This window comes from Rhinolophus sinicus, linkage group LG13 (assembly GCF_036562045.2).
Source record: "Rhinolophus sinicus isolate RSC01 linkage group LG13, ASM3656204v1, whole genome shotgun sequence".
Lineage (NCBI taxonomy): Eukaryota > Metazoa > Chordata > Mammalia > Chiroptera > Rhinolophidae > Rhinolophus > Rhinolophus sinicus.
In genome coordinates, this window is record NC_133762.1 from 24,785,737 (window position 1) to 24,811,507 (window position 25,771).

General features: G+C 45.5%; 1 protein-coding gene across 6 annotated transcripts in view; it reads left to right on the forward strand.

The window, feature by feature from the left end:
- The window catches only part of NFATC2 (nuclear factor of activated T cells 2), a 151,923-nt gene that overhangs the window by 66,892 nt on the left and 59,260 nt on the right, over positions 1-25,771 (forward strand). For all 6 annotated transcript variants that reach the window (XM_074317415.1, XM_019726080.2, XM_019726081.2 and 3 more), the window contains exons 4-6: positions 4,598-4,800; positions 6,029-6,201; positions 21,940-22,080. In XM_074317415.1, the coding sequence (XP_074173516.1) occupies positions 4,598-4,800; positions 6,029-6,201; positions 21,940-22,080 (517 nt within the window). The remainder of the gene's footprint in view (positions 1-4,597; positions 4,801-6,028; positions 6,202-21,939; positions 22,081-25,771) is intronic.

The window sequence follows — 25,771 nt, forward strand, 5'->3', positions numbered from 1 at the left end:
AAGCCTGGAGAGACCAAGACCTCCCTAAAATGGGGATGACAGAGCATTCTGGACCTTGAGGGCAGATCACGCCATGCTAAGGCATCACGTGTCCTTGCAAGACCCAATCACCCGTTTTTGAGAAGCAAGTAAATAGCGACATGCTCTTCTAACCAAACCTCCGGAGAGCTGGCAAGGCTCTTCCAGAGCGGGCATGCTAAGCTGTCAGGGTCCAGGTACCTCCTATGACCTTCTGGGGTGGAGGAGGGGGGGCAGAGGAGAGTGCGTTTCACACAAGTTGGCGAGGTCTCTTTACCCGGCCCCTCCTTCCAGCTGCTCAGCCCACGTTTAAGACTGAAATTAATGCCTGGGTGCCACCACACACAGAGATGTTTCGGGTTGTTTTCCAGTTTGTGGGTCTTTCACATTCATTCTTCACCGTCCCATTCAGCTCTGTAATGTCACCTCCTCCTTGTCCTGATTTGCATCATCCTCTGATGACAAAGACAGTTCTCGTTTCATGGGCACCTGCTGGGTGCTGTGCTCTGGGACCCTACAAAGGTTGTCTTATTTAGTTTCCGAAAGAGCCCTGGGGAGTGGGAGGTGATGCCTCTGTCTTATATGAGCAAATGGAAACTCAGAGGGGTGGGGTCACTGCTGCAAAGACACACAGCTTTCAAAAAGCAGAGCCAGGATTGAGGTTCAGGTATGTCTGACCAAATGGGAAATGCTCTCCTCTTTCTAGTGTACCACCCCCTTCTCTGGTGTTACCTGTGTGTGTGTGGGGGGAACACATTCACCAAGGTGAGCGGTTCCATCTCCTCATGTTGTGAGCTAGCCCAGCTCAACCAGGCACTGCTCTGGGACTCAGAGAGACCCTTCGTAAAGGGGATGGTCTCTCTCTCAAGGGGCAACATTACTCATCGATTTTGGTTGCTGTCGGCTCTTTCTTTCTTTCCCTCCATCTCCCTTCCTCTCCCCACACCTCTTGTTTAGCAGGAAGAACACCCTAGATCTTATAATTTAGCACTTCCGGTGTTTCCTTTGAGGACCTGACTTTCTGACCTGTATTCATAGATCAGAGAGCAGCTGTGAATCCACCCAATACCAGGGCCATGGGCAATGTGTCAGATAAGGGAGTGGACTGAGAGCCCGATGGCCCGGAGTTCACATCCTTGCTCTGCCCTCCCTCTACTAACAGTGTTGACTGGGACAAGTTGCCTGACCTTGGCAAGCCTCAGTTTCCTCGTCTATAAAATGGGTCCTCCCTACATAGAGTTGTGATACAGGTTAGACATTGGTAGTGCCTGGCCTAAGGGGAGTGCTGCATTGTTGTTGATGGTGATCATTTATTCAACACATTTATTGATCACACTGAACAAATAACAAGGTTCCTACTACCATGGAACTCATGTTCAGGTGGGAGAGGGAGATGCTAAGAAGCAACTAATGAGAAAATTTCAGCTGGTAATAAAGCAACTATTTCAGCGCTATGCTAGTGAATATTAAACATCCAGTTCTCCAGAAGAAAGAGACCCCAATCTGTAGCATTTGTCAATTGATGTGGTGTAAATATCCCCACGGTGGCTGATTTCAAGCTACCGAAGTGACGTCAACTGGGTCTTAAAATTCCTAAAAATTTAACAGTTGGCTCTTGTAAGGCTGAAAGAGCTGGCTCCACAACTGGCTTTATGTAAATAATGTGGTTCGGGAAAGATGTGAAGATCTGAGAACTAAATGTACTGGTGGGAGAATATTGCAGGCTGAGAAGACGGCTGTGCAAAGGCCCTGAGGTCAGGAAGAGCCTGGTGTGTTCCAGGAACAGAAGGATGGCTGGTGTCCAATGGGGTGGAAGGAGAAGAAGGCAGAGGCTGGGCTGGTGGAAGCCTCATAGATCATGGCACCCAGTTTCAATTTTATTCTAAGGCCACAGGAAGTCTTTGGAGGGTTGTAAGCAGGCGAGTGTCTGGGTCTCATTTGCATTTTTAAAACATCATTGGGCTGTTTTGTGAAAGACCAGCAAGAGGCCAGTTAGAGGGCAGTGGCGGCCACTCCGGGGCAAGGCAATGGTGGCTTGGACTAGCTATGCCAGCAGGGGAGGGGACAGAAGTAGCTGGATTGAGGTAGAGCGGTGAGGAACGTGACAGGTTTTATCTGCAGGTGTTCCCTGGGTGTTTACCATGGATGCGCTCAGACTGCAATTTCTGCTCTCCTGGGATTGGGATGAGGAAGGCGCCTCAGACCATCAGGGCGTACTATCTATCCTCCCTACTTTTCTTCCCTATACCGTGTGATGCTCTGTTTACCACTTCCTGATAAATCCAGGAGGTAAGATGAGGAAATATATTTATCTTGGGTCCAAATGCAAGGCAAAAACAACACCTCTTCTCAGCACTGCCCTTCTTCCTTAGATTTTTGTCACCAAGCACAGAACCCTGTTCTTCAGTTGGCATGGGGGAGAAAGATAAGAGGCTCTGACTTCGATTTCCATCTTTGCCCTCGGGTTAATCTTGGGTGTGTATCAGACACACATGTAAATATTGTGGGTGTCGGCCTGGCAGATTATGCAAAAGGTTGTCATCTGACTCTGCTCCACTTCTACATAGCCGGTCTCTCTGTATCGTTTTTTAGAAGGGTATGAGAAAACTTTGTCTGTCTAGACTGGCATTGTCTGATAGAACTTTTCTCAAAAATGGAAATATTCTGTGTCTGTGCTGACCCTTATGGTCGCCTCTAGCCTTTTGTGGCTGTTGAGCAATTGAAATATGGCTAGTGCAACTGAAAAAACTGAATTTTCAGTTTCCCATTTTGTATTATTTACTGTATTGGATAGCACAACTCTGGATCATGTGTAATCATGTATTGCCCTGGAACCTTTGTTTTTTGGCAGTCGACTGGAGAGCCTATTGAAATTTTGTAGAACATTATGGAAGGGTGGGATCTCAGTTGTCACTTGTCATAGCTCCTCTCAATTTTCAGAGAAAGGAACAGAGGCAAGGAAGGATTAAATGATCTGCCCAGCATTTCTCAGCTGGGGAGTGGCAAGACAGGAACCCTTCTTCAGCTCAAAACTCTCAGTTCAATACACCGTTTTCCTTTTGTTATATACCGGGGGTGCCAGAAAAATGTATACAAGTGGATGCTTTGGTCAGCGTTGCTCAAGCAGTAGTTCAGCGTCATCAGAAGTGTCTGGACGCTGATGGGAACCACTTTGAGCACCTCTTGTAATTGCAGAAGTCAAACGTGGCTTGTATTTGTCTTTTGTTATCGGTATATATTGAGTATTACAATTTTAATAGTTTTTTCCTTTCTTAAAATGTGTATACACATTTTCACAATCTGTATTTTCACAATGTTAAATTTCACACGTTTCCAGAAATACTTCCTCCCTAAAACATTGTGAATAAATGTAAAGTTCTCTGACCACCTTCTCAATCGTGATCTTCTCTTCTATCCCTAGAAGTGATCACGTTGTGGTCAGTTTGGAGCGCATCCTTCTACACCTTTTCCTGTTGCATTTGCATGTATATAAATGGATGGATTGAAAACATTCAGCGTTTTAAAAATAAGTAGTTATCACACTATCCATATTTTTGTACAAATTGCTTTTCTCTTCCAACACTATGTCTTAGATTTTTCTGGATCCATTCACAGATCTCTCCCTTACTTTTTGAACATCTTTTCTATGCTAATGGCAATTTATTTTTCTGTGAATTACTCGTTCAAATCTCTTGCTCATCTTTTCCTGTTGGGTCGTTTTATTCATTCAGTAAATATGTGCTATACTGTCTACCATGTACCCAGCATTATCCTAGGTGCTAGGGATTTTGTGGCAAGTTAAATAAACAGCCCAGCCCTCAAAGAGGTAATAGTCTAGGTGTAGGGAAAGACCTAAACCAAAGGAACTGAGTAAATATATAGTATATTAGACTGGATAATAAAAAGGAAAAGGAGATAGGAGAGCCATTGGTGGGGTGGGACTCAATTTTAAATATGATGACTAGGGGATATTGTCCTTTACTTATTTACTTGTAGGCATTCTTTATATATTCTGTATACTAATCCTTTGCCTGTTATATATTGCACATATTTTCTTCTAGTCTTAAATTTTTTCTTTTGACTTAGATGGTGGTACTTTTGCCTTGCTCATTCTTTTTTTAAATTACAAAAATCAAACCTGTTAATTGGAATATATGTAAAAAGTAGAATTTCTTTCTTTGGATCTTCCCAGGCCAACCATGGTCAAAAGCTCTGGTTTATCTCTTCTGATTATTTTCTGTCCTCCCTACCATGCAACACCACTCTACCCCCAAACCCTGGACTGCCAATTAAGCACAGTGTCTCCATAAATGCAGTTCTGATCTATCACATTCTTTGTATGGCTGCTTAATCTTCTAATTTAGAAAAGATTCCTGTAATTTATTGAAGCAGTCCCTTCTGGTTGGACATCAAGGTTGCTTCCAATTCTCCATTCTTCCAGACAGTGCCACAATTCTGTGTTCTTTCTGCTGCCCAAGAGTTTCTCTGACCTTTTTGTTTGTTGGACTATAGCTGCCATACCCTGCATGTCAATGGTGGTGTAATCATTTGATTTTATTTTTTCTCTTCCCTCCCCCAGCTCCATGGCTACATGGAAAACAAGCCCTTGGGGCTTCAGATCTTCATTGGGACAGCCGACGAGCGGATTCTTAAACCCCACGCCTTCTACCAGGTACACCGGATCACAGGAAAAACGGTTACCACCACCAGCTATGAGAAGATCGTGGGCAACACCAAAGTCCTAGAGATCCCACTGGAGCCAAAAAACAACATGAGAGCAACGTAAGGGCTGCGGCTGAGGCCAGTGGGTCTTTATGGGGCCAAGTGGCAGGGATTTGGGAGAAGGGACCTATGGAGTTGATGGAAGCCGCCATGGATGGTGGTTCCAAGCTGTGATAGACTCATAGAAATTTCTGTTTTAGAAGTTTCTATTTTGAAAGTTCTATATCTAGATATTTTTCATGTGTATTGGGAGGAAGAATACTTATGCATCTTTGGATTACGTTGTTTGGGATGAGACTAAATTTACTTAATTTAAAAATTTTATTTGACCTAAAGAAAATTATTAAATAGTGATGCAGATAGGTCAAAATTCACAAAGGAATTTGCATATAGCTAAAATTTGGGAATCATGACACCCATGCATTGGAGTTTAAAAAACTTTGTATTAGAAAATAATCTCAAAGTTACAGAAAAACTGCAAGAATCATACAGAGAACTCCTGTGTACTGTTCACTCAGATTTGCCAATTGTTAACATTTTTCACATTTGCATTAACACTCCCTTTCTCACCCTCTCTCAATCTTTTCCTGAACCATTTGAGAGTTAGTTGCAGACATCATGCCTTTTGACTTTTTTTTTAAAAATAAATTTTATTGAGGAATATTGTGTTTCTCCAGGACCCATCAGCTCAAAGTCGTTGTCCTTCAGTCTAGCTGTGGAGGGCACAGCTCAGCTCCAAGTCCAGTCGCTGTTTTCAAGCTTTAGTTGCAGGGGGCGCAGCCCACTATCCCATGCGGGAATTGAACTAGCAGCCCGCTCCTTGTTGAGAGCTCGGCTCTAACCAACTGAGCCATCTGGCCACCCCCCTTTTGACTTTTAAATACTTCCGTGTGCATTTCCTAAGAACAAGAATGTGTTCTTACATCACCCCAGCGCATTTATCAAATTCAAGGTGCTCAGTGTTGATACACGATTCTTATCTAGTAAATAGTCCAGATGCAATTTTTGCCAACTTGAGTTTTTCAGATACTTTTGAGAATAGAAAAGTTGACATGAAAAAAATCTCCCTAGAGAAGTAATTTCCCCTGGGGAATTTCTCTAATTCCTTTGTGTTTTATTCCCCTCTTGGTGTAAATTCCAGGCTGAAATACTTTATCAGTATATTGCAATTTCATGCCTTGGCTGGCTGCAGAATTATTTTGCCTCCCTAACTAAGGTGGTTTTGTGGGTGATCTTTCCTGCTCACTGAGATGCTCGGTTGTAAATGGGGTTTTCAACCTTCTGGCAGCATTGACTGTGCGGGAATCCTGAAGCTTAGAAATGCAGACATTGAGCTGCGGAAAGGAGAGACGGACATCGGCAGGAAGAACACGCGAGTGAGGCTGGTTTTCCGGGTGCACATTCCAGAGTCCAGCGGAAGAATCGTGTCCTTGCAAACTGCATCTAACCCCATCGAGTGCTGTAAGTTGGGTTCTGGGCAGGTTCGGTCTTTGGAAAGTGGGCTGTGCATGACTTCCCACCCCAGGCAAGGTACCCAGTGAGAATACTCAGGACCCAAGAGGACCCCCAGTGGGGCCCAGATGACCAAAGAGGCCAGGGACAGAGCACATGTAAGGGTTTCTCTCTGCTTTTATTTATTGCTGGAGAGTTTTGTGGCCCAACAGGAAATTAAAAAATAATACAGCTAATGAGTAGCCTACAGCTTTGTTTAGAAGATTGGAAATGTCTGACTGTTGTTCTGGTTCTAAAAACGGTAGGTGTAGTTGGAGTGAGTTCACGGTACATCGTTTCCCTTTTTTCTTTTCCTCCTCTTTTCTTTCAGTAAGAGTAACAATAATATCACAGTGGCTCTTGCTTATTGAGCCGTGCTAAGCGCTCAGCATGCAATAATAGCTCACTGAATATTCACAGCAATCCTTGGCAATAGCCGGTGTCACAGTGCCCATTTTACAGAAGAGGAGGGAGAGGGGTGAGGGGTTGGGTAACACAGCCAGAAAGGGGCAGGGCTGGGATACGAACAGGAGCTTTGGCACACAGAAGCCGTGCTCCCTCTTCTCCCTCAGCCCATCCCTGAGTGTCTACTGGCAATCTGCTCAGTGTCGGTGCTGTGCCGGAGGTCTGCAGATGAGCAAGACATTTTCTCTGTCTTCAATGAGCTTACAGTCTGGTGGAAATAGAGATACCCAAACAAAGATGCAGAAGGTTTTCAGAATCCACTATGTGGTGGCCAAGGTCTGCCTTTCGACCAGGCTTTGAAAGAAGCAGCGGCTTTGAGCTCACTTTTAGTTACTTTTCTCAAGTTCTGCTGTTGGTTTTGCAATTAGACGGGACAAAGCTTATTGTCTGCTCAGTTTGTGATAGTTGAGAAATCATTTTTTAAAAGCATAAAGACGTGAAAAAGGAAACATTGTTCTGTTAACCAAAGCTGTCGATATTATATTTTTAGTCTCCTTCTTCTAAGCATGTTGTTTTATGTTGTTACGCTCATGTTCTGTATTCAATTATATTTCAGAATTTTTTTCCCCCTTTTTACTAGACATTTTGCCATAACTAGAAGTCACAAAATCAGCTGCCTACAGAGGCCAGGGAGGTCGTGGAAATGAATGCAGTGGGCTGGGTGGGCAGCCATGGGGAGTGGTAGAGAGTGGCTCCAGGAAGGCACATTCCCTATCTCAGTGGGCTGTCGTTACTTCACTCCAGCTAGTATTTCCATGTGGGAATGTAGACTTAAAGGGGCCAAATCTTCTGATTTTTTTAAGATAAACCAAAGTCTCCTGATTTTTGAAAAGCAGCAACAAATTCAGAATACTCTGGATCAGATAAAATCTGCACGTGGCTTTGATGAATAAACGGACACTAGTGAGTAAAGGGAAAGCATGAATATCTTATGCAGAAAGGATTGAGAAAGACTGGCCCTCAGGATTAGAAGCCAACAAGGAGAGAGAGTGGACCCTCTTTGGGAGAGAAGCCAGAACCTGGTCTTGGTTGGCTTTTGGAAACAGATGACAGAGCCCTCTGATTTCTGCCAGCCTTGTGAGTTACGATGGGGTCAGGCTGAATGTGGTGGTGAGTTTGTGCTTTGATGTTAGAAGAGAAAGACCCAACAGCAGGCCACAAAGGAAGGCAAGTGTTGGCAAACATCTCAGAAACATTGCAATTCCACTTCTCTACGCAGTAGACCCCCACCCCTGCCCCCTGACTGCTGCTAGTCATGGTGGCGGCCCCACCCTCATCTTGGTTTTTTTTTTAACATCTCAAGATGTTTTGGGAAGGAAACTGGGGCTCTTCCTTTGTGATTTAGGGGGTTTTGAGACGATAAGGTCTCCCCTTTCTGGCAAGTGACTCACTCTCCAGGATGAAGCTGTGGTTTGTAGCAAAGGTGGGGAATAGGAGGCCTCAGGAGGGACCACACACAGGCGGTAAAGCTCCTTTGCATCTTTGGGTCCCTCAGGTCAACTTACCTCATGTCAATCTGAGACTTGAAGGGTCAGCCTGCAACCTCCAGCAACGTCTTTTGGGCATTATGAAGTTGTTTGAACCTCGAGCACAGGTTTTTTCTTTCTTTCTCTTTTTTAAGAAAGTTTTTGGCTGATTCAACTACCTTATTTTGAGAGATAAGGAAACTGAAACTTTCTTGGTAAAGTGATTCACTCATTTTTACTTGGTAGGTACCGGCAGCACCAACTCCAGCTTTCTTATTCCGTGAAATACCTTCTTCTGGTTTCTATAACACTACTCTTTCTTGCAATACCAAATTGAGCGACCAGTTGGCTACTCTCCCTCTCACCCAGAATCTTCTGCCATTTTTATTTCCTTCTTTGTTGTAATTTCCTAGACCCGGTAGTTCCATAAATATTTATTGACTAATTGACTTACTGTATGATCCTTAGAGAGATATTCAATAAATATTTATTGACAATTAGTACTGTCAGTGTATTGACAATAACATGTATTGACACAGTATGTGTACAAGAACTATTTATTGACTAATTGACTTAGTATAGAGCCCTTGGGGAGGGTGAGTTAGTAAGAAAAACACTTTGGGCTGGTACTTATTTGCAAGACTAACTGATTTATTTTGGAGGTGCCTTTTATGTAATGTCTTAGGGATCAAGGATACGTTCTCAGATTCTAGCAGAAAAAACTTGAACAAACTACTGGAGGCCATTCTCTGGGAGGTGAACTTCTTTGCTAGAAATGTGCATTCCTTTGTATGTACAAGGTGTGATCAAAAGATATGATGAGTTTAAATTTAAAAAAATTTGTTACAGTAAAAAACACATTGCCATTAACCCCCCTCAAAATACTCCCCCTCGCTTCAAACACACTTATCCCATCATTCCTGCCACTTTCTGAAGCAGTTCTGGAAGTCCTATTTCCTGAGTGTCTTTACTTCATCCTCCATCATGAAAATGCTCTGTGTCACACATCACTTCTGGTACGCCAATATCTGTCAAATAAAAGCATTATGGTGTGTCCTCATCCACCGTATTCACCGGATCTGGCACCGTGCAACTCCTGGCTCTTCTCCAAAGTCAAAATGACCACGAAAGGTAAATGTTTTGAATTAATTCAGGGCACAGAGGCAGCCACGACCGTACAACTAAAGACACCCACGAAAGAGGACTTCCAGAACTGCTTCAGAAAGTGGTAAGAACGATGGGATAAGTGCGTTTGAAGCAAGGGGGGAGTATTTTGAGGGGGATTAATGACAATGTGGTTTTTACTGTAATTTTTTTTTTTTTTTGTAATTTAAACATTTACCGTATTGCTTGATCACACCTTGTATTTACAAGCCAGGATGCCAGAGGTCAAATCTCACCTTAGCACAGATGGGCCCCTCATATATCTCTAATGTTTCCACTGCATCTTCAGTATCACCAAAGAGATGCTTTTAGTTGCCTCCCGGATTCTCAGCATGGACTATTTTGAACCAGTCTTCAAAGGTCTGCGTGCCGTCCCCACCCCCTTCCCACTCCAGGCAGATAAACGTGCCTCCTACTCCTCTGAGGACATGGGAGAAGGCAGAAGGGCCTACCCTTATCTTTAAGAACAAACCTACCCACGGATCGCAGCTGTGGGCCTTTCCTCATCCTGTTCCCTTGAATTGGGACAGGCTTCCTTCTCCCCTGGGCTCATCAGTGCTCTCAGCTTCAACTCCACGTTCCTGGTGATAGCTGAGCCCTTGCTTCCCTCTTGGATGAGTTTCCCAGGGCTGGTGTAACCAATTACCACCAACTGGGAGGCTTAAAACAACAGAAATGTACTCTCTCACAGACCTAGAGGCCAGAAGCCCCACGTCAAGGTGTCAGCAGGGTTGGTTCCTTCTGGAGGCTCTGAGGGAGAGTTTGTCCCAGGCCTCTCTCTGAGCTGCTGGTGGTGGCTGGACGTCCCTGGTCTTGTAGACGCATCTGCCCCTTTCTTCACGGGACCTTCTCTGTGTGTCCTCTTCTGTCTCTTCTAAGGACACTCTCATTGGATTTGGGGCCCACCCTAATCCAGGAGGATTGCATCTCCATCCTTACTTGTTTACATCTTCAAGACCCTGTTTATAAATGAGCTCACATTCTGAGGTTCTGGGTGGACAGCAGTTTGGGCCGGGGCCCTGCACCCATTCCACCTCCTCAGTGACCTTTCTTGACTTTCCTCTCTGCTCCTCCGTTCCCAAAGCCACCGGGCTCTCTCTCTCATAGGCTTTTGCCTGTGGCATCATCTCCATCCAGAACACTGGTTCTCAAACGTGGATGCACGTTGAAATCACTTGGGGAGTTATGAAAAGAAACACGATGCCCACATCCTACTGAGCTTGATTGATTGGTTGGTCTGGGCATGGAGACCTTCAGAGGTTCCCCTAGGGATTCTGATTTGCAGCCAAGTTGAAGACCGGCTGACTTCGTCTCCCCTGTCTGCCCCACCCCTCCTTCTATCACTTGGTTTACTCCTCCTCATCTGATGCCTCTGTAAAGATGGCCCCTCGAGGAAGAAGCTTGCCCTGACCCACAGGATTCAGGGGTCCCCTCTTTGTGTTCTGATGTCCCAGTTTCCTTGTCAGTCTCTCTTCTGTCAGGGTGGGAACCAGACCGCCAGGGGTTAGCCAGGCCCTGGCACATAGTAACTGTCTCTAAAATATTTGTCAAAAAAAATGGAAACACGCATCTCCAGCCTGCCCGGTGGGAGAGAGATGCAGCAATGAGATGGGATGGAGACGTCCATTTGTGCAGATGCCTTGTCCTGTGAGAACCTTCCCACGGGTTTTCTCCCTGCCCTGCAAAGGGGCCTCTCCATTCACTGCATTTCAGAAAACACCTGAAGCAATTTTCCACCAAGCCATGTCCGCTCAGAGCACAGCATGTAAATTCACTTTGCTCATTTTGCAGGAATTGGGGGTTGGGAATGGGGCGTGGACTAGAAAATGGATTTCTCACATGTTCTTTTAAATCTCTTGATATCAATATGTTTTACTGAGGGATAATTAAGATACAATAAGTGGCACAGGCTGTAAGTCTTCGTTCAGTTCAGTGGTTTTGGACAAATGTATGTAGCTGTGTAAACACTTAAAAGCAAGATACGCAGCGTTTCCTTCACCCCTGAAAGTTCCTTGTACCCCTTGGCCCGTGCCTCCTCCCCATTCTCTCCCCACACACAGGCCACCACTGTCCTGATTTCTGTCAACATAGGTTAGCTTTCCCTGGTCTAAAACTCCATATAATGGAATTATACAGTACGTACTCTCTAGTGTCTGGCTGATTTTGCTCAGTCCAGTGTCTTTGCAATCCCTCGCTGCTACCACGTGACTCGGTAATTCATTCCTTTTTATTTCAGAACAGTATTCGATTGTAATAATATAACAATTGTTTATGTACCATTGATGGACATTTGGGTTGTTTCTGGGGATTGAATTTTATGGATAAGCCTGCTGTGAACAGTCTGCTTCAAGGCCTTTTGTGGAAAGCGTTTTCATTTCTCTTAGGTAAATACCTGGAAATAGAATTGCTGGGTCATAGGGAAAGTGTATGTTTCAGTTTTTGTATTTTCACTCCCTGCAGGAGTGTATGGGAGTCCCACTAGCTCTATGTCCTCACCAGTACTTGGTTTTGGTAGTCTCTTTTTTTTTTTTTTAATTTTCATTTATTTTAAGTGTGTTTTTCCAGGACCCATCAGCTCCAAGTCAAGTAGTTGTTTCAAACTAGTTGTGGAGGGTGCAGCACACAGTGGCCCATGTGGGGATCCAACTGGCAACCTTGCTAAGAGCAACGCGCTCTAACCAACTGAGCTAACTGGTGGCCCCTTGGTAGTCTTTTTAATGGCAACCATTCTAGTGCATGCTAAATGGTATCTCATTGTGCATAAGGCATAATTTGCATAATTTGCATTTCCCAAATGATTAATGTTGCTGAGACCTGATTGGTGCACTTGTTGGCTATCTGTATGTCTTCTTTGGCGAAGTGTCTGTTCAAAGTTTTTGCCCATTTTCTGTTGTGTGACTCCTGTTTTTATTGTTAATAATGCAGCAGTTCTTCATGTATTCTGGACATGAGTCCTTTGTCTGATATATGAATTATAAACATTTTCCCCAGGTGGTGGCTTGCTTATTAATTTTCTTAATTGTGTCTTATGAGCATCAATATTTTATTTTGAGGAAGTCTAACTTATCATTTTCTTTTCTTTCGGGATTAGTACTCTGCATTTCCCCAAGAAATCTCTGCCTATCTGAAGGTAGCAAAGATATTCTCTTATGTTTTCTTCTAGAAGCTTTTTGATTCTAGCTTTTAGGGGATAGACTCCATCTCAGATTAATTTGGGGGTATGGTGTGAGGTAGGGTCAATTGATTTTCACATGGGAATTCCATTGTTTTATGTGCTTTTTTTCTGAAAGCAAGAGCTTAGAAAACCTAAGACTCTGTTCCTCCCTCACCATCTTTGCTTTATTCCTTCACTTCACTCTCCTAGGTCAGCTTGGGAGGTGGGTGGTCATGCCGTACTGTTTTATGACAATCCTTAGTGAAACCGGACTGGCATATTGAAAGCACTTTGCTTCATAAATCTGAGAGGCTGATCTTGTCCGTCTGCTCCTGCCGGAAGCCAAAATGACCCACGTAATTCTTGTGGGCTTCTTAATGTTCATTCTTTCAATTAAAAAATCTATTTGGAGTACATTGTAAACTGCTCTAGGCCCTGGAGACACAGCAACGAACAGAACAGTCCCAAGGCTCATGGAGTCACGTTCTAGTGGGGAAAACCCACAGTAAACAGTCGAGCAGAGATCATTTCAAACAGAGCTACGTGTCGTGATGAAAATAACAAGGACAATGTGTTGGTAACTAGGGAAGTGGGGGAGCAGCAATCTTAGTCATGCTGATCAGGGTAGACCTCCCTGAGAGACCAGGACCCGAGTGATGGGTAACCGTGGCCAAGCTGAAGGATAGAGCAAGTGCAAAGGTCCTGAGGCAGAGATAAGTTTGGGGTCTTCAGAGAACAGAAAGGCAGCCAGGGACGTTGTGTGGAGGGAACAGGGTTAGGGAGAGGGGTAAACGGTGAGGTCTGAGAGGAAGCTGGAGACTGGGTTTTATTCTAAGTGAAATGTGGCTTCTTGGTACCTTGAGTTTTGGGAGGCCTTGAGTTCTAAGGAGGGGACTGACATGATGTGATTTATATTTTAAAACTCATTTAGAATAGTGCTTGGCATATAGTAGATGCTAATAAATACTCAAAGACCAGATGAAGGGAAAAAGGAGATGAGAAGGGCAGAACAGGGAAGCAGCACAGGGAAATGAACAATTGGGAATCACCCAGTGTGTGTTAAGCACTTTGTATGGCTGTTGAATTATTTCAGTGTCTGTTCCCATTTTATTGATGGGAAAAGTGAAACACAGAGAAGGCAAATAAATTGCCTGTGGTCACACAACTAGTTAGGGGCCAAGGCAGCTGTGAGATCCACATTCTGCAGGATCTCAGGACACCAAGTTTCAGCTACTTCATGAGTGACAGATTAAATTGGGCTGGAACCCCAAAGGGTGACATCATGTACACCGGAAACCAGCTCAGCAACCCCCAGAAAGCTGTATGCTTCCTCCTCCCACACAGCAATAGATTGTCTCCCTTAGGAACCTGTAACAGGAAATCTTGAGTGAAATTTGGGCATTGGGCAGAGGGCAGGTAGGCCAGGCCTTTGTCCACCCTTATTCTCCAAGGTGGCTTTTAAGCACTACAAAGCCACATTTCAGAAATAGCAGAAACCGCCATAATGGGGAGAAGCAGTATAGAATGGTGGTTATTAGTGTGGGCCTGGGTTCAAATTCTGCTTCTGTCACTTACTAGCTGTTTAGTCCTGGGGAAGTTATTTAACACTCTGTGCCTCAGATTCCTTATCTGTACAATGGGGATAGTAATAGTGCCTATCTCATCACAATAGAATAACCCCAGTGCCCCTCTTGTGGTGTGTCTCATACTTTCCTGCTTGCAGCCCTCCCCGTAGCGCTGCAAGGCAGACTTTACATACCTCTGGCTGCCACTCTTGTCACTTGCTAGAGACCGCAGCCCAGGCAGCAGTAGGCAGGTGTGGGAGTTTAACAAACACCAATTGTTTCAGGTGAGCTGGCAGCCAGCAGCACGGCCTGCTGCTGAGATGGAACCTGGCCCGTGTGGTGGGTTGGCTGTGTGGTGATTGCAGGAACGTTGAGTTTGGGAGAGCCCAGGATTAGGGTGGCTTCTTCGCTGGTTGATATGGTTACCTGATCATATGGTTATGCCCTTTACTGGGCTAGTTCTGCAGGGGTGGAGGAGGCAAATCTATCCTTTACTGATGATGTGTGGTGTGCTTCCGCTGTTCCATTAATTAGTTCCATCATCATCATAGTCTCAGAAGACTCATCTTAAATATTTCATTCATTCACTCATTCATTCATTCATTTATTCAGAAATATTTATTGAGCACTGACTTGTACCAGTGAGTGAGGCATGAAAATGCTGCCCACCCAGAGCTTACATTTTAGTGGGTGGAGATGCAGGAGGGTTAAGTGGTTTGCTACAGTCACTTAGCTGGTAAGAGACAGGGCAGAGAGCTGGGGGTTAGCCCAGGTCCTGTTCTCTGTCCAGGCTGCCTGGGTCCCCCAGTGACCAGGAAGCTCATCAGTCAAATGAGGATTCGTGGAGCCCTCAGGAAGGGTCTTGTCGTGTGGAGATCTGTGGGAATGTTCTGAAGGGGCTGCCGGGAATGGTATAGCAATTCTCTGAACAGGAGAGAGCAATAGTAGCTCCTGCTAGGGACCAATGCTGAGTGGATTGGATGAGGTGATAGGCCAGTCTGTCAGGGTAGGTGTTACTGCCCCATTTCCCACAAGGAGGCTGAGGCCATGAAGTCCAGAGCTAGTGGGGGCTCTTATGCACCACAGACCCCTGTGTAAATGTTGACAGCGCCCTCACAGAGGTGAACCCCATGCTCGGAGAATTGGGTTCTTCGGTCCCACTCTCCCACTTCCAGGGAAGACCCACAGAATGGCCAGGGCGGGGCTGAGGGGCCTAATGGCCTAATGGGCCTGTCTGCTGGCCCTGCTCGTGGCCCCTCCCAGGCGAGGCCTGAGTCAGCGCCGTATTCTGGGCTTACAGCCAGGGACACTGGGCCTGATGAAGAGACAAGATGGTTTATAGCAGCTGGCCAGGGGTGGGCAGTGCTTGAGCCAGAATGAGACCGACGGGAAGACCCTTCTTGTCTGGACTGGCCGGTGGCTTTCCCACTGGGTCCTTTTCTGTTGTATTAAAAACGGCCCCCTTGGATAGTGGAATCTCATAGTCTGGGTTCAAATCCCACCTGTCGGCCTGACTGAGCAGTGAGCTCTCAGACGTATCCCTTCTCCTCGGGGAGACTCAGCGCCCTCAACTCCAAAATGGGAATAAATTCTGCTTTGTGACCTCCTAAAGTTTAGCAATAAAAACAAAGGTAACTAACATTCACTGAGCCCTGACAAAGTGCCACACCCTCCCCATACATTAGTTCATTTAATCTGCAAACAGCGCTGTGAGGTTGGAACAACAATTCTTCCCATTTTATAGATGAGAAAATAGAGGCACAGAGAGATTAAGAGATTTGCCTAATGTCCCAAAGCTAGGATGTCACTGAGCGGGACTTTGAACTTGGGCAGTTACATGGCAGTCTCCACACTTTTACGCACCACCCTGAATTACCACATCACGTGTGTGTTTTATAACATAAACAAAAATGTATATGTGAAGTGCCTGGAATTCCAGGCAGTCTCTATGGCAACTGCAATTATTCTTCTGTTATTAGCAGAACCCACCCACTCTGCATAAACGAACTTCCCTGAGCAGCCTCTCTGGCCTCTCTCCTGAGGCTCTTGGGTAGATGGTAATTCTTGGCCACGCACTCCTATGACGGTGAATTGCAGACAGGCAGTAATGTCCCATTTCCAGGCCGACTCAGCCCAACCTGAAGGACCCCGTGCTGGTGTGCATTTCCCTCGTGGAGCCTTTGTCGCTATTCCTCATCAGACACTGTTGCCAGTGAGAGTAAACACCCAAACTGGTTAAACCAACAGCACCCTGTTGATTCAGAGCTCATAAAACACAGGAGCCCCAAGTCACTTTATGACGTGCCAGAATCCGGGGGCAGGAGGGAAGCCTGGGGAAGTCTCTTGGCGAGGGCCACCTCAAAGCTTAAGCTGGAGCAGAGGGTCTAGACTTCCCCACAGGCGAGACACACGCCCTCAGGATGGCTTTAAAATGGCGGCCTCTGACTCAGAACACGGCGGGGTACATGGGGTGAATGGTCTGGAATCTCTGATGGTTGAAAAGCTGAATGGGAGCTAGTGGGGGCTGAGGGGGAGGTGGGGCAGGCCTGTGAGGCCCCGTGGCTTCCTGAGACCCTTCCCATAGGTCCTGGATGGTGTCACCCCAATTAGCAGCCAGAGGTGTGAGAGGTTGCATCAGAGAGAGAGAGAGAGAGAGAGGGAAGTGGACCCCAGGAGGGTAATTTTGGTTGCCCTTTGCCGGTGCTCAGTTCCTCTTTCAGAGGCTAATTGGGTTCGTTTGTTTTGCCTCTGGGCTCTCTGAGAATGCCAAGGCCTCCCCTGGAGGAGGTCCCCTTGTCCTCAGGTGGCCTCTTAAGTGTGGAACTTGGCTCTCAAACAAATGTGGGTAACAACTCACCTGGAAAGGTTGTTAAAATGCAAATATCCAGCCTCCAGAGAGGAGATTCGAGAGCAGTGGGTCAGGGGTGTTGCCTGGGTGTCTGAATTTTTATTAAGCGCCTCCCCTAACCAGGTGATTTGGCTATAGGCAGCCTGGGAACCTCACTTTGAGAAATGCCGGTAATCAGGGTCAGGAAACCCGTGTTGTGATTTGGGATCTACCAAGGACAACGGTGACGGTGACGAGAGCAGTGCTGTGTGTAAACGTGTGGATGTCGTGAGCACATATTTGGTGAAATACAAAAGACAACACTTAGCCAGTGCCTAGCACATGGAAACTACAGCTTTTAGTCTGGTTAACCTTGCTGGCCCATATTTATTGAGCCAAACACACTTTTGGTGAATTCTCCCATTTAATCCTTATGCAACCTGTGACATGGGTCTGTTAACAGCCCCACTTTTCATATGGAAAACTGAGGTTTAGAACTGGGAAGCCCCATGCAAGGATTGAAGGATTGCCCTGTGGGGGACTTGAGTGGCAGCTGGGCAGGAGCTGCCCCTCGGTGAAGCTGAGTTCTGAGCATCTGTGCTTCTGTCTGTAAAATGGCACGAATCTTGTTTTCCTTGATTTTCCACCAGGTCTCTGTTTTAAGGGTTTAGAAAGATAACAGATGAGAAAACATTTTGATCATGAGTGAGGAAGAAGGCAGCTTTCTGATAGTAGTTAACATAGTAAAGGCTGGTTTCGGGAGTGGTTACCACGTGATGGCACTGGCTAAGTATCTTTGTCTTATCTTAGGTATATATTATATAATATATATGTTATACATTATATATAATATATAATATACATTTTATACATTATATATATTTTAATTGTAAATACGTGTAACACGAAATTTACCATTTCTACCACTTTAAAGTGTACAATTCACTTTCACTGGCATTAAGTACATTCACAATGTCGTGCAGATGCCACCACTCTCTAGTTCCAGGACTTTTTCATCACCTCAAAAAGAAACCCCATGCCATTAGCCAGCACTCCCCAGCCCCTGGCAACCACCAGTCTGCTTTCTGTCTCCATGGATTTGCTTATTATGCACATTTCATATAAATGGGATCATATCATAGATGTGTCTGGCTCCTGCCACTCAGCATCGGGTTTTCAAGGCTCATCCTCATTGTAGCATGTGTGAGCGCTTTACTCCCTGTTACAGCTGAGTCATATTTTTGTATGAGAGACCCCATTCATCCACTGACAGACGTCGGCATTATTGATATTAGATGTTTTACCAAATATATACTGACCTCGTCCGCATGTTCACATGTGGTGTCCCCTGTACTGCTTGTAGCAGACCCAAGAGAAGAAGCACCGTTAGGATTTTCTTTTTCTGTATGATATCTTTATTATAAACTCATTCTCCAAAAGTATTTTGTTTGGGTCCACAGTTGATGATTATTTTTCTTAAGCGCAATGAAAATATTATTCTATGTTTTGCCTTCCATTATTACTGTTTCCTCTTTCTTAAACTATAGTTGACATACAACAGTATATCAACATCAAATGTACAACATAGTGATTTGACATGGATATTCTTTTTGATGTGATCACCACAGTAAATATAATAACCATCTGCCACTATACAAATTATAATATTATGGACTAAATTCCCTGTGTTGTACATTATATCCCTGTGACTTTTCTTTCTTTCTTTTTTAAGGACTGGAGGTTTTTACTTCTTAGTCCCCTTCACCTTTTCTCCTCCTACCCCCACTGACAACCTGTTAGGATTTTACAGAGAAGGCATCTGTGACTCAGAGAGATGAAGTGACGTGCCCGGGGTCACACAGCAGGGAGGTGGCAGAGGCAGGACTTGAAATCATGGCTTTCTGACCCCAGAGCTCAAGCAGCAGTGAACCAGGAATTTTCCTGTGGCTTCTTGCGTCCTGCATTCTCCTGCTGGGATGGCATTCAGGTCAAACCTGGGGTGGCCCACTGGAATCACTAAGGATTGTTTAGAACAAAAAACTATGCTGGGGTCTTCGCCTCACACCACTGAAGTCAGAATCTCTAGAACAGTGGTTCTCAACCAGGGGTGATTTTGGCTGCCTCCTCCCTGGGGGACATCCAGCTATGTCTAGAGGCAATTTTAGTTGTCCACAGGGAGGGGTGCTACTGGCATCTAGTGGGTAGAGGCCAGAGATGCTGCTAAACATCCAGTGATGCACAGGATGGCCCCTCAACACAGAATGATCCAGCACAGATGTCAGTGGTGCCGGGTTGAGAAACCCTGCTCTAGAATTAGGTCCTGGGGGAGGGAGGGCATCAGCATTTTTCAAACTCCCCAGCTGAGTCCCATGTGCAGCCAGAGCTGGGCATTGCTTCTCAAACGTGATAGTACACAAGAGTCACCTGGGCTCCTTGTTAAGCTGCAGATTTGGGTCTAATAAGTCCGGGCTGAGGCCCAGGGTTCTGCATTTCTAACCAGTTCCCAGTGCTGCTGACACTCTGGCCCACACTTTGAGTCGCAAGATAAAAGCTTACAGGAAGCCAAACTGGGCTCATGTTGTTCTCTTGAAATTTTCATGAAAAAAAGATAGTTTTCCTTCAAGTAAGGAGAAGGGGTGGGAAATGCAAATTTGGCGTAGAGAGAATCAGTTGGTTGCTTAAAACTGTGAGGCTTTGAAGGGAGCAGCAGTGAGGTTGCTTTAGGAAATAGACAAATCGTGTTCACAGCAATGCACTGTGATTCACAGAGCCTCCGGCCAGGCCAGCCTCCCACCTAGCGCTGAGAGCGCATGGCTACATGCAGTCCCTAGCCTGGCTGGCCATGAGCCCTTGGCCAGCTTGTCCAGTAGCGATGACTCAGGCTTTCCACCTGCAAAATGGGACGGATGGCTCTTACCAGCTCCCCACCCATCCCTGGGGCCACAAGCCCCCAGCTACCCCCCAAACTCAATCAAAGGCAGAGCTTAAAAGCTGGGACCTGCTTTTCCAGGCAATGGGGCTGCTATTTTTACTGCTAATAAACCTCCATTTGTAGGAGCTCACTCAGGAAGTAATACAGAACTCCTATATTGAAAGAAAGGATTAATAACTGAGCCCATGTGGGAGAAATTAGCTTCTGTGGACAGGCCTTTTTAATATATACTCTTCACTGGCAGCCCCCCTGGAAGAGTGCTGGCTGGCTGGTCCCTGGGAACAGAGAGCCTGGGCTGAGCGAGGATGGGGAGACTGTTGGGATCACTATGAATCACTGGGCTGCACTTTCAAAGTGAAGCGTCTGGGAGCATCTGGCTGGTCCCCAACCGACTCTTTAAATGTTGCCAAGTGCCTGGTTGCTCCTGAAGGAGTGGGTTTCAAGGTGGCTCTGGGGGAGATGGAGGGGACTACTTGCCACCTGGAGGCCCAGGTCAGCCAGGAGGGAAGGGCTGGGTTTGGGCCTCAGGCCTCACACGGCTGCTGCCCCAGCTCCTGGGTGGGGAGGTCCGCAGTCCCCTGGCACAGGAAGGGCTGGCCCTCTGCCCAGTTCTCGGGCTCTGGGAGGAACGCCAGGAGCTCAGGCTGACTCACCGAGGGGAGGGCCGGCCTCCTTGGCCCATGCTGCCCGGGCAAGGCCTGAGCAGATGGGTCGGTCATGCTGGCTGGGGCCCGTTTCTCACCCTGCCTGGGGAAGGTGACGGGAGAGGGTCTCTAGTCTTTCCTGTGGGAAAGAATCAGTGGCTAAGGGACAGGGCTCCAGAGCTGGACGAACCAGCTTTTTTTCACATTGAAGCCTCGCCACATACCCTTGGCCACAGTGTGACCTTGACTTCTCTTACCTTTAATTTTTCTCCCCAGTCAAATGTGAATAATTTTACTACTTCCTTCCTCAGAAGGTTTCTCTGAGCATTTAAGAATATCATTGCAGTTAAGTGCTCAGCGTAGACCTGCCTATTCTTCCATCTTTCGTAATTATAGATACAGATGAGGAGATAGATAGATAGATATGTGTGTCAAGATATATTGAGACATCTATATTTGCCCGCATCCATCTGTCCATCCCACACACCTCCTACTAAGTGCTAGGCCCTGTCCTTGGCCCTGGATTTACAGCAGCACCAAGCAGAGCCCCTCCCTCCTGGGACTTACGTTCTAGTTGGGGGAAAAGAAAGACCTAAACCATAAAGCTGCATGCAGTATACCTGAAAGTAGAAAGTTCTTTGGAGAAAAACAAAGCAGGATAAAACAGAATAAAGGAACGAGAGGGGAAAACAGACAGATAGGCGGATGGACAGGGATTGGGTACCACTGTTTTAACGGCCAGGGGTGATGGTAGGAGGGCAGAGGTAAGAAGCCTGTCTGAAGAGGTGACATCTGAGTAGAAACTATAAGAAGTGAGGAAGGGAGCCATGCAGGTAATCAGGGAAGAACCTTCCAGAGAGAGGGACTTGAGACTGCCAAGGCTCAAAGCTGAGAGTGTGCTGAGTGTGTTTGAGAGACAGCAAGAATGTTCTAGAAATATGGCTGGAGTGGCGTGAGCAAGGGGGAGTTCTAGGAAATGAGGTCAGAGGTGATGGGGGCACATCCTGGAGGTCTGGAAGACAGTGTCCAGAATGGCGAATGGATTCCAAAGAGAATGCGTCTAAACCCTTGAACCAGGTCCTAAAGTTTAGCATGCATGAGCCCTTCAAGGGTTTGCTGACATCAAATGCAGAAGGAGAGTATACTGTAGCAAAGGAAGTCTCTCACTGCAAAGTTGGTTTGCCCTCCTTTTATAAAAAATAAAACGTCCAATTCTCATTTGCCTTTCCTTTCTACAAGGGGGACAGGCACCTGTCCCTTGTTTCATGAAAACGAAATGTGTTGTTAGGAGCAAATTCATATGCAAGTGACTTGGGGCACTTTTACAAGAACATAACGTTTGCAGAGTCAGGTTGTCGGTGATGATGGTTCCACATTTTGCAATTATAACAGATGACAAAGGTGGGTGGAAGGTGTCATATTTCATCACCGTGAAATCAGAAAGCGTCTTTCGAGCGTCATTACAGTGACTTCTTGTCCTCTTGCCCACAGCCCAACGATCCGCCCACGAGCTGCCCATGGTGGAGAGACAAGATGTCGACAGCTGCCTGGTCTACGGGGGCCAGCAGATGATTCTCACGGGACAGAACTTCACGGCCGAGTCCAAAGTCGTATTCACAGAGAAGACCACAGGTCAGAGGCCCTTGGAGATCTTTGTTGTTCCACTGGTGCCATACAAAAGCCACCATCTTTTTGTTCCCAGCAGCATTGATTTTGGGGTAGATCCCATTGTGTAGAGTTTCCTATTCGGCCCTTTGTCCTCACCATGACAAGTTTCCCAGGTCTCCATTGATTCTGATGCCAACACAGCTCACCATTCTGGAAATGTGCCATGCTGTGTTTAAGCTGGTGCTGGGTTGCTTCATCGGATGATATGGTTGGCCCCAACCCCACCACTTTTTAAGTTATTTTTACGCAGAGAGAGGCAAACTTTTTCAACTGTTTACTGTTACCAAGAAGAGAGCCAAACAGAATGGTGATTAAGCGCGCCTGCTCTGGGCCTAGATATCCTGGGCTTACATCTGGCCCTGCTACTTGCTTGCTCTGTGATCTTAGGCAAATTACCTAACTTTTCTATGCCTCCATTTCCTTGTGTACACAATGACGATAAGAGGGTTGTCACAAGGTTCAATGAATTGCTAGATGTCAAGTAATTATAATAGCACCAGGTACATTGTAAGCCAATAAACACTGGCTACTTCTATTTTTTTTTTTTTTTCTTAACCAAGTAATCCCTTTATTGCCTCCACTTTTTTTTAAAAAAAAATAATTTATTTTTTAAATTTATTGGGGTGACAATTGTTAGTAAAATTACATAGATCTCAGGTGTACAATTCTGTATTATATCATCTATAAATCCCATTGTGTGTTCACCACCCAGAGTCAGTTCTTCTTCCATCACCATATATTTGATCCGCCTTACCCTCATCTCCCACCCCCCACTCCCCTTACCCTCTGATCTATTTTTATTATAAATAGTGTTATGATTAATCTTCTCCTATGTTTAGGATTAATTAATTAATCTTTTACACACGAATCTCTATGTGTGTCTTTTTTCCTTAGGGTTTATTCCTAGCAGTGGAATATTGGATGGTCATTTTGAGGGTTTTAAATACAGATTGCTAAATCACCTAAATTACTCTACAAATTGAAACTTCCACCAATACCATGTCTGTAATGGTTTCACCCCTTTCCAGAAGTGACATTTTCTTTAAATGAAAAAGATATGCTGAATTAGTACTTCCTTTTACCTTGTACTCCTTTGCTCTGAGAGGTTTAATGTTTTTGTTTATAGGCCATGTGTATTTTTTCATTCACTGTTAGTAATGTGTTTTGCCCATGAGGATGTGGTAAAGAGAAAATGATCAGAAGTAAGAAAAATATTAGGTTATGCAATTATTTGATAGTTGTAGATGCCAGACCTAGTTTTTGTTTTGTTTTCGTTTTTTTTTTTCTAACGGACTTGATTTCAGTAGGTTAATTCAAAGGGTTTTGATGTTTGTCTCTGTTGATTGCCCTTCAGATGATCCTGAGAATATAATAGGCAGGTTGTCCAGTTGTAGGAGTTGTGCACTGCACAAGGGTCTCCTGTGGGGGCTGCCATTCAAACTGGAGACATCATCGATCTGTATATTACTAAGACACCTGCTGACAGGTGGAAGCAGAATGTCTGGGGGAGGGGATGCTTCTTCCCAATTCACACAAAGCCTCCTCTTGGGGTAGGTCCTGTGACCAGGACGTGAGAACTGCTTTATCACACTTTGAAAGCACGATAAAAGGCAGAATTTTAAAAAAGGTATTAAGTAAGCCTGTGGCAATGGGGGCTGGAGGTGGATACATGGGTTAGGGAGTGGTTTAGAGACATGTGGTCGGTCACAGTGGGTTTGAGGGGCAGAGGTGGTGTAATGAGGGGTTAGGAACACAGACATTTAAATAGATCCATTGCATTGTATCATATGGTTGTCCAGTACTTTATTTAACCATTCCCCTTTTATTGGGCATTAGGCTGCTTCCAACTCTGTGCTATTACAAGTAACTCAGTCATGAACAACTTGTACATTCGTTTTGTCTGCTAGGTAGGAGCTCATAGTCTTGGGCCAGTCTGCTTGTGAAAACCCAACTCCGCTACTTCCTAGCTGTGTCATCTTGGGCAAGTTATCTTCTCTGGGCAACGATTTCCTCATCTGTATAATGAGGTTGACCGTCCTACCTCATAGGGTGGTCATGAGATTAAGAGCTCATGCATGTTAAGTACTTCTGAAATACTTGGGGTATAGTAAGTGCTCAACATATGTTCGCTAATGCTATTTATTTTTTCCTGTATGGTGTAGTGGATTCAAGGGAGCATGCATGTTTTTTAATCCTCTCGGGGAAGGCATATTTCTCAGGTGGTGGAACAATGTAAAACACTCTCTACAGGCAGAAGTTGTGAGGCTCTGGTGAGTCAGAGAGCAAACCAACCTGGCTGAAGTAGAGATTGTTTAACACTGGGAAACGTGGTGATGAGCAGGACGTGGCCGGAACAGAGAGGTCTTCCACTGCCAGGTAGAGAGACATGGCCTGGGCTTGGTCACACATGGGTACAGTACTAGGGAGTCATGATGGGTTCTTGAGCAGGAGAGTGGCATGAAATGGAAATGACCAAGGAAGTTTTGGCCTCTCCAGTTTTGAGGCATCTCCTGTACCAGGAAACCATCCTGCTGGCCTTCTGCTGACTTTCATAAGAAGTGTTTGGCTTCAAAACACCTTATTCGCAGAGGGAAAATGCTAATAATATACAGACGTCTTGTTACCCATGTAGGAGCCAGTCAGCTTTCAGTGGTCCAGGGAGCTCACGTTCTCTGAAGCTAATCAAGGGTATCCATTAAGTTTTTGCTGAAGGAAGGAAGGAAGGAAGGAAGGAAGGAAGGAAGGAAGGAAGGAAGGAAGGGCATTTATTCTCTAGCTTTCCTTCTCTTGGTTTTGGAAGAAATCCCTCAGTTTACCTCTTAACAGGAGCAAAACTCAGAGCCTGTTTCAACTTGGAAAAGTTGCGTGTTGATGAGGAGAATAGTCATAATAGTTCCCTGTGATTGGACCAGTCTGTGGGTGGGCCCTTTGCCTGCCACTTCCTGCCTATCGTCTCCTCTCACCTGGCACTCGTGGGAGGCAGACGGCTAAGCTTAGAGAAGTCAGGGACCCACACGAGATCATGTCCAGCATCGCTCTGTTGTTCACCTTTCCTAGGCCTCAATTTCCATCTCTGTCAAATGCGATAGTAACCATCCTTCCATCCTGGAGATAAACGCATAAATGAGCACGGTGGGCTCAGTGCATAGGGAGGCTCATTGAATGTCTGTTAACTGCTTTTATGTTCTTTCCAGCACTTTCATAGCTCAGGCCATACACATCATTTATCTGACAGATCCTGCCCCCAGGGCTGGCCTGCGCGGGCGAGCTTTGGGGAGGCTGCTTGCTCGGGCGGTTGCAGGCACAGGCTCTGCAGTCAGATGGCCTGGGTTCAAATCCATGATCTGCATTTAGCAGCTTTGTTATCCTGGATAAGTCCCTTCACCTCTCTGAGCCACCATTTCCTTTTTTGTAAAGTGGAGATGATTTATTTCTCTTCAGAGATGAGAAGATTAAATGAGATCATACAGATTAGGCTCTTTGCAAAGAGCTTAGTGCATTATAGGTGCTCATTACATGTTAGCTTCTATTATTATTATTATTATATTTAGTCTGTGGAAGGACAAAGAGGAGTAAGATTTTATCTCATGGAACCAAGAGACGTTGAAAAACAGTAATAAGTAATAATAATAAACTATGTGCCAGGCCTTGTCCT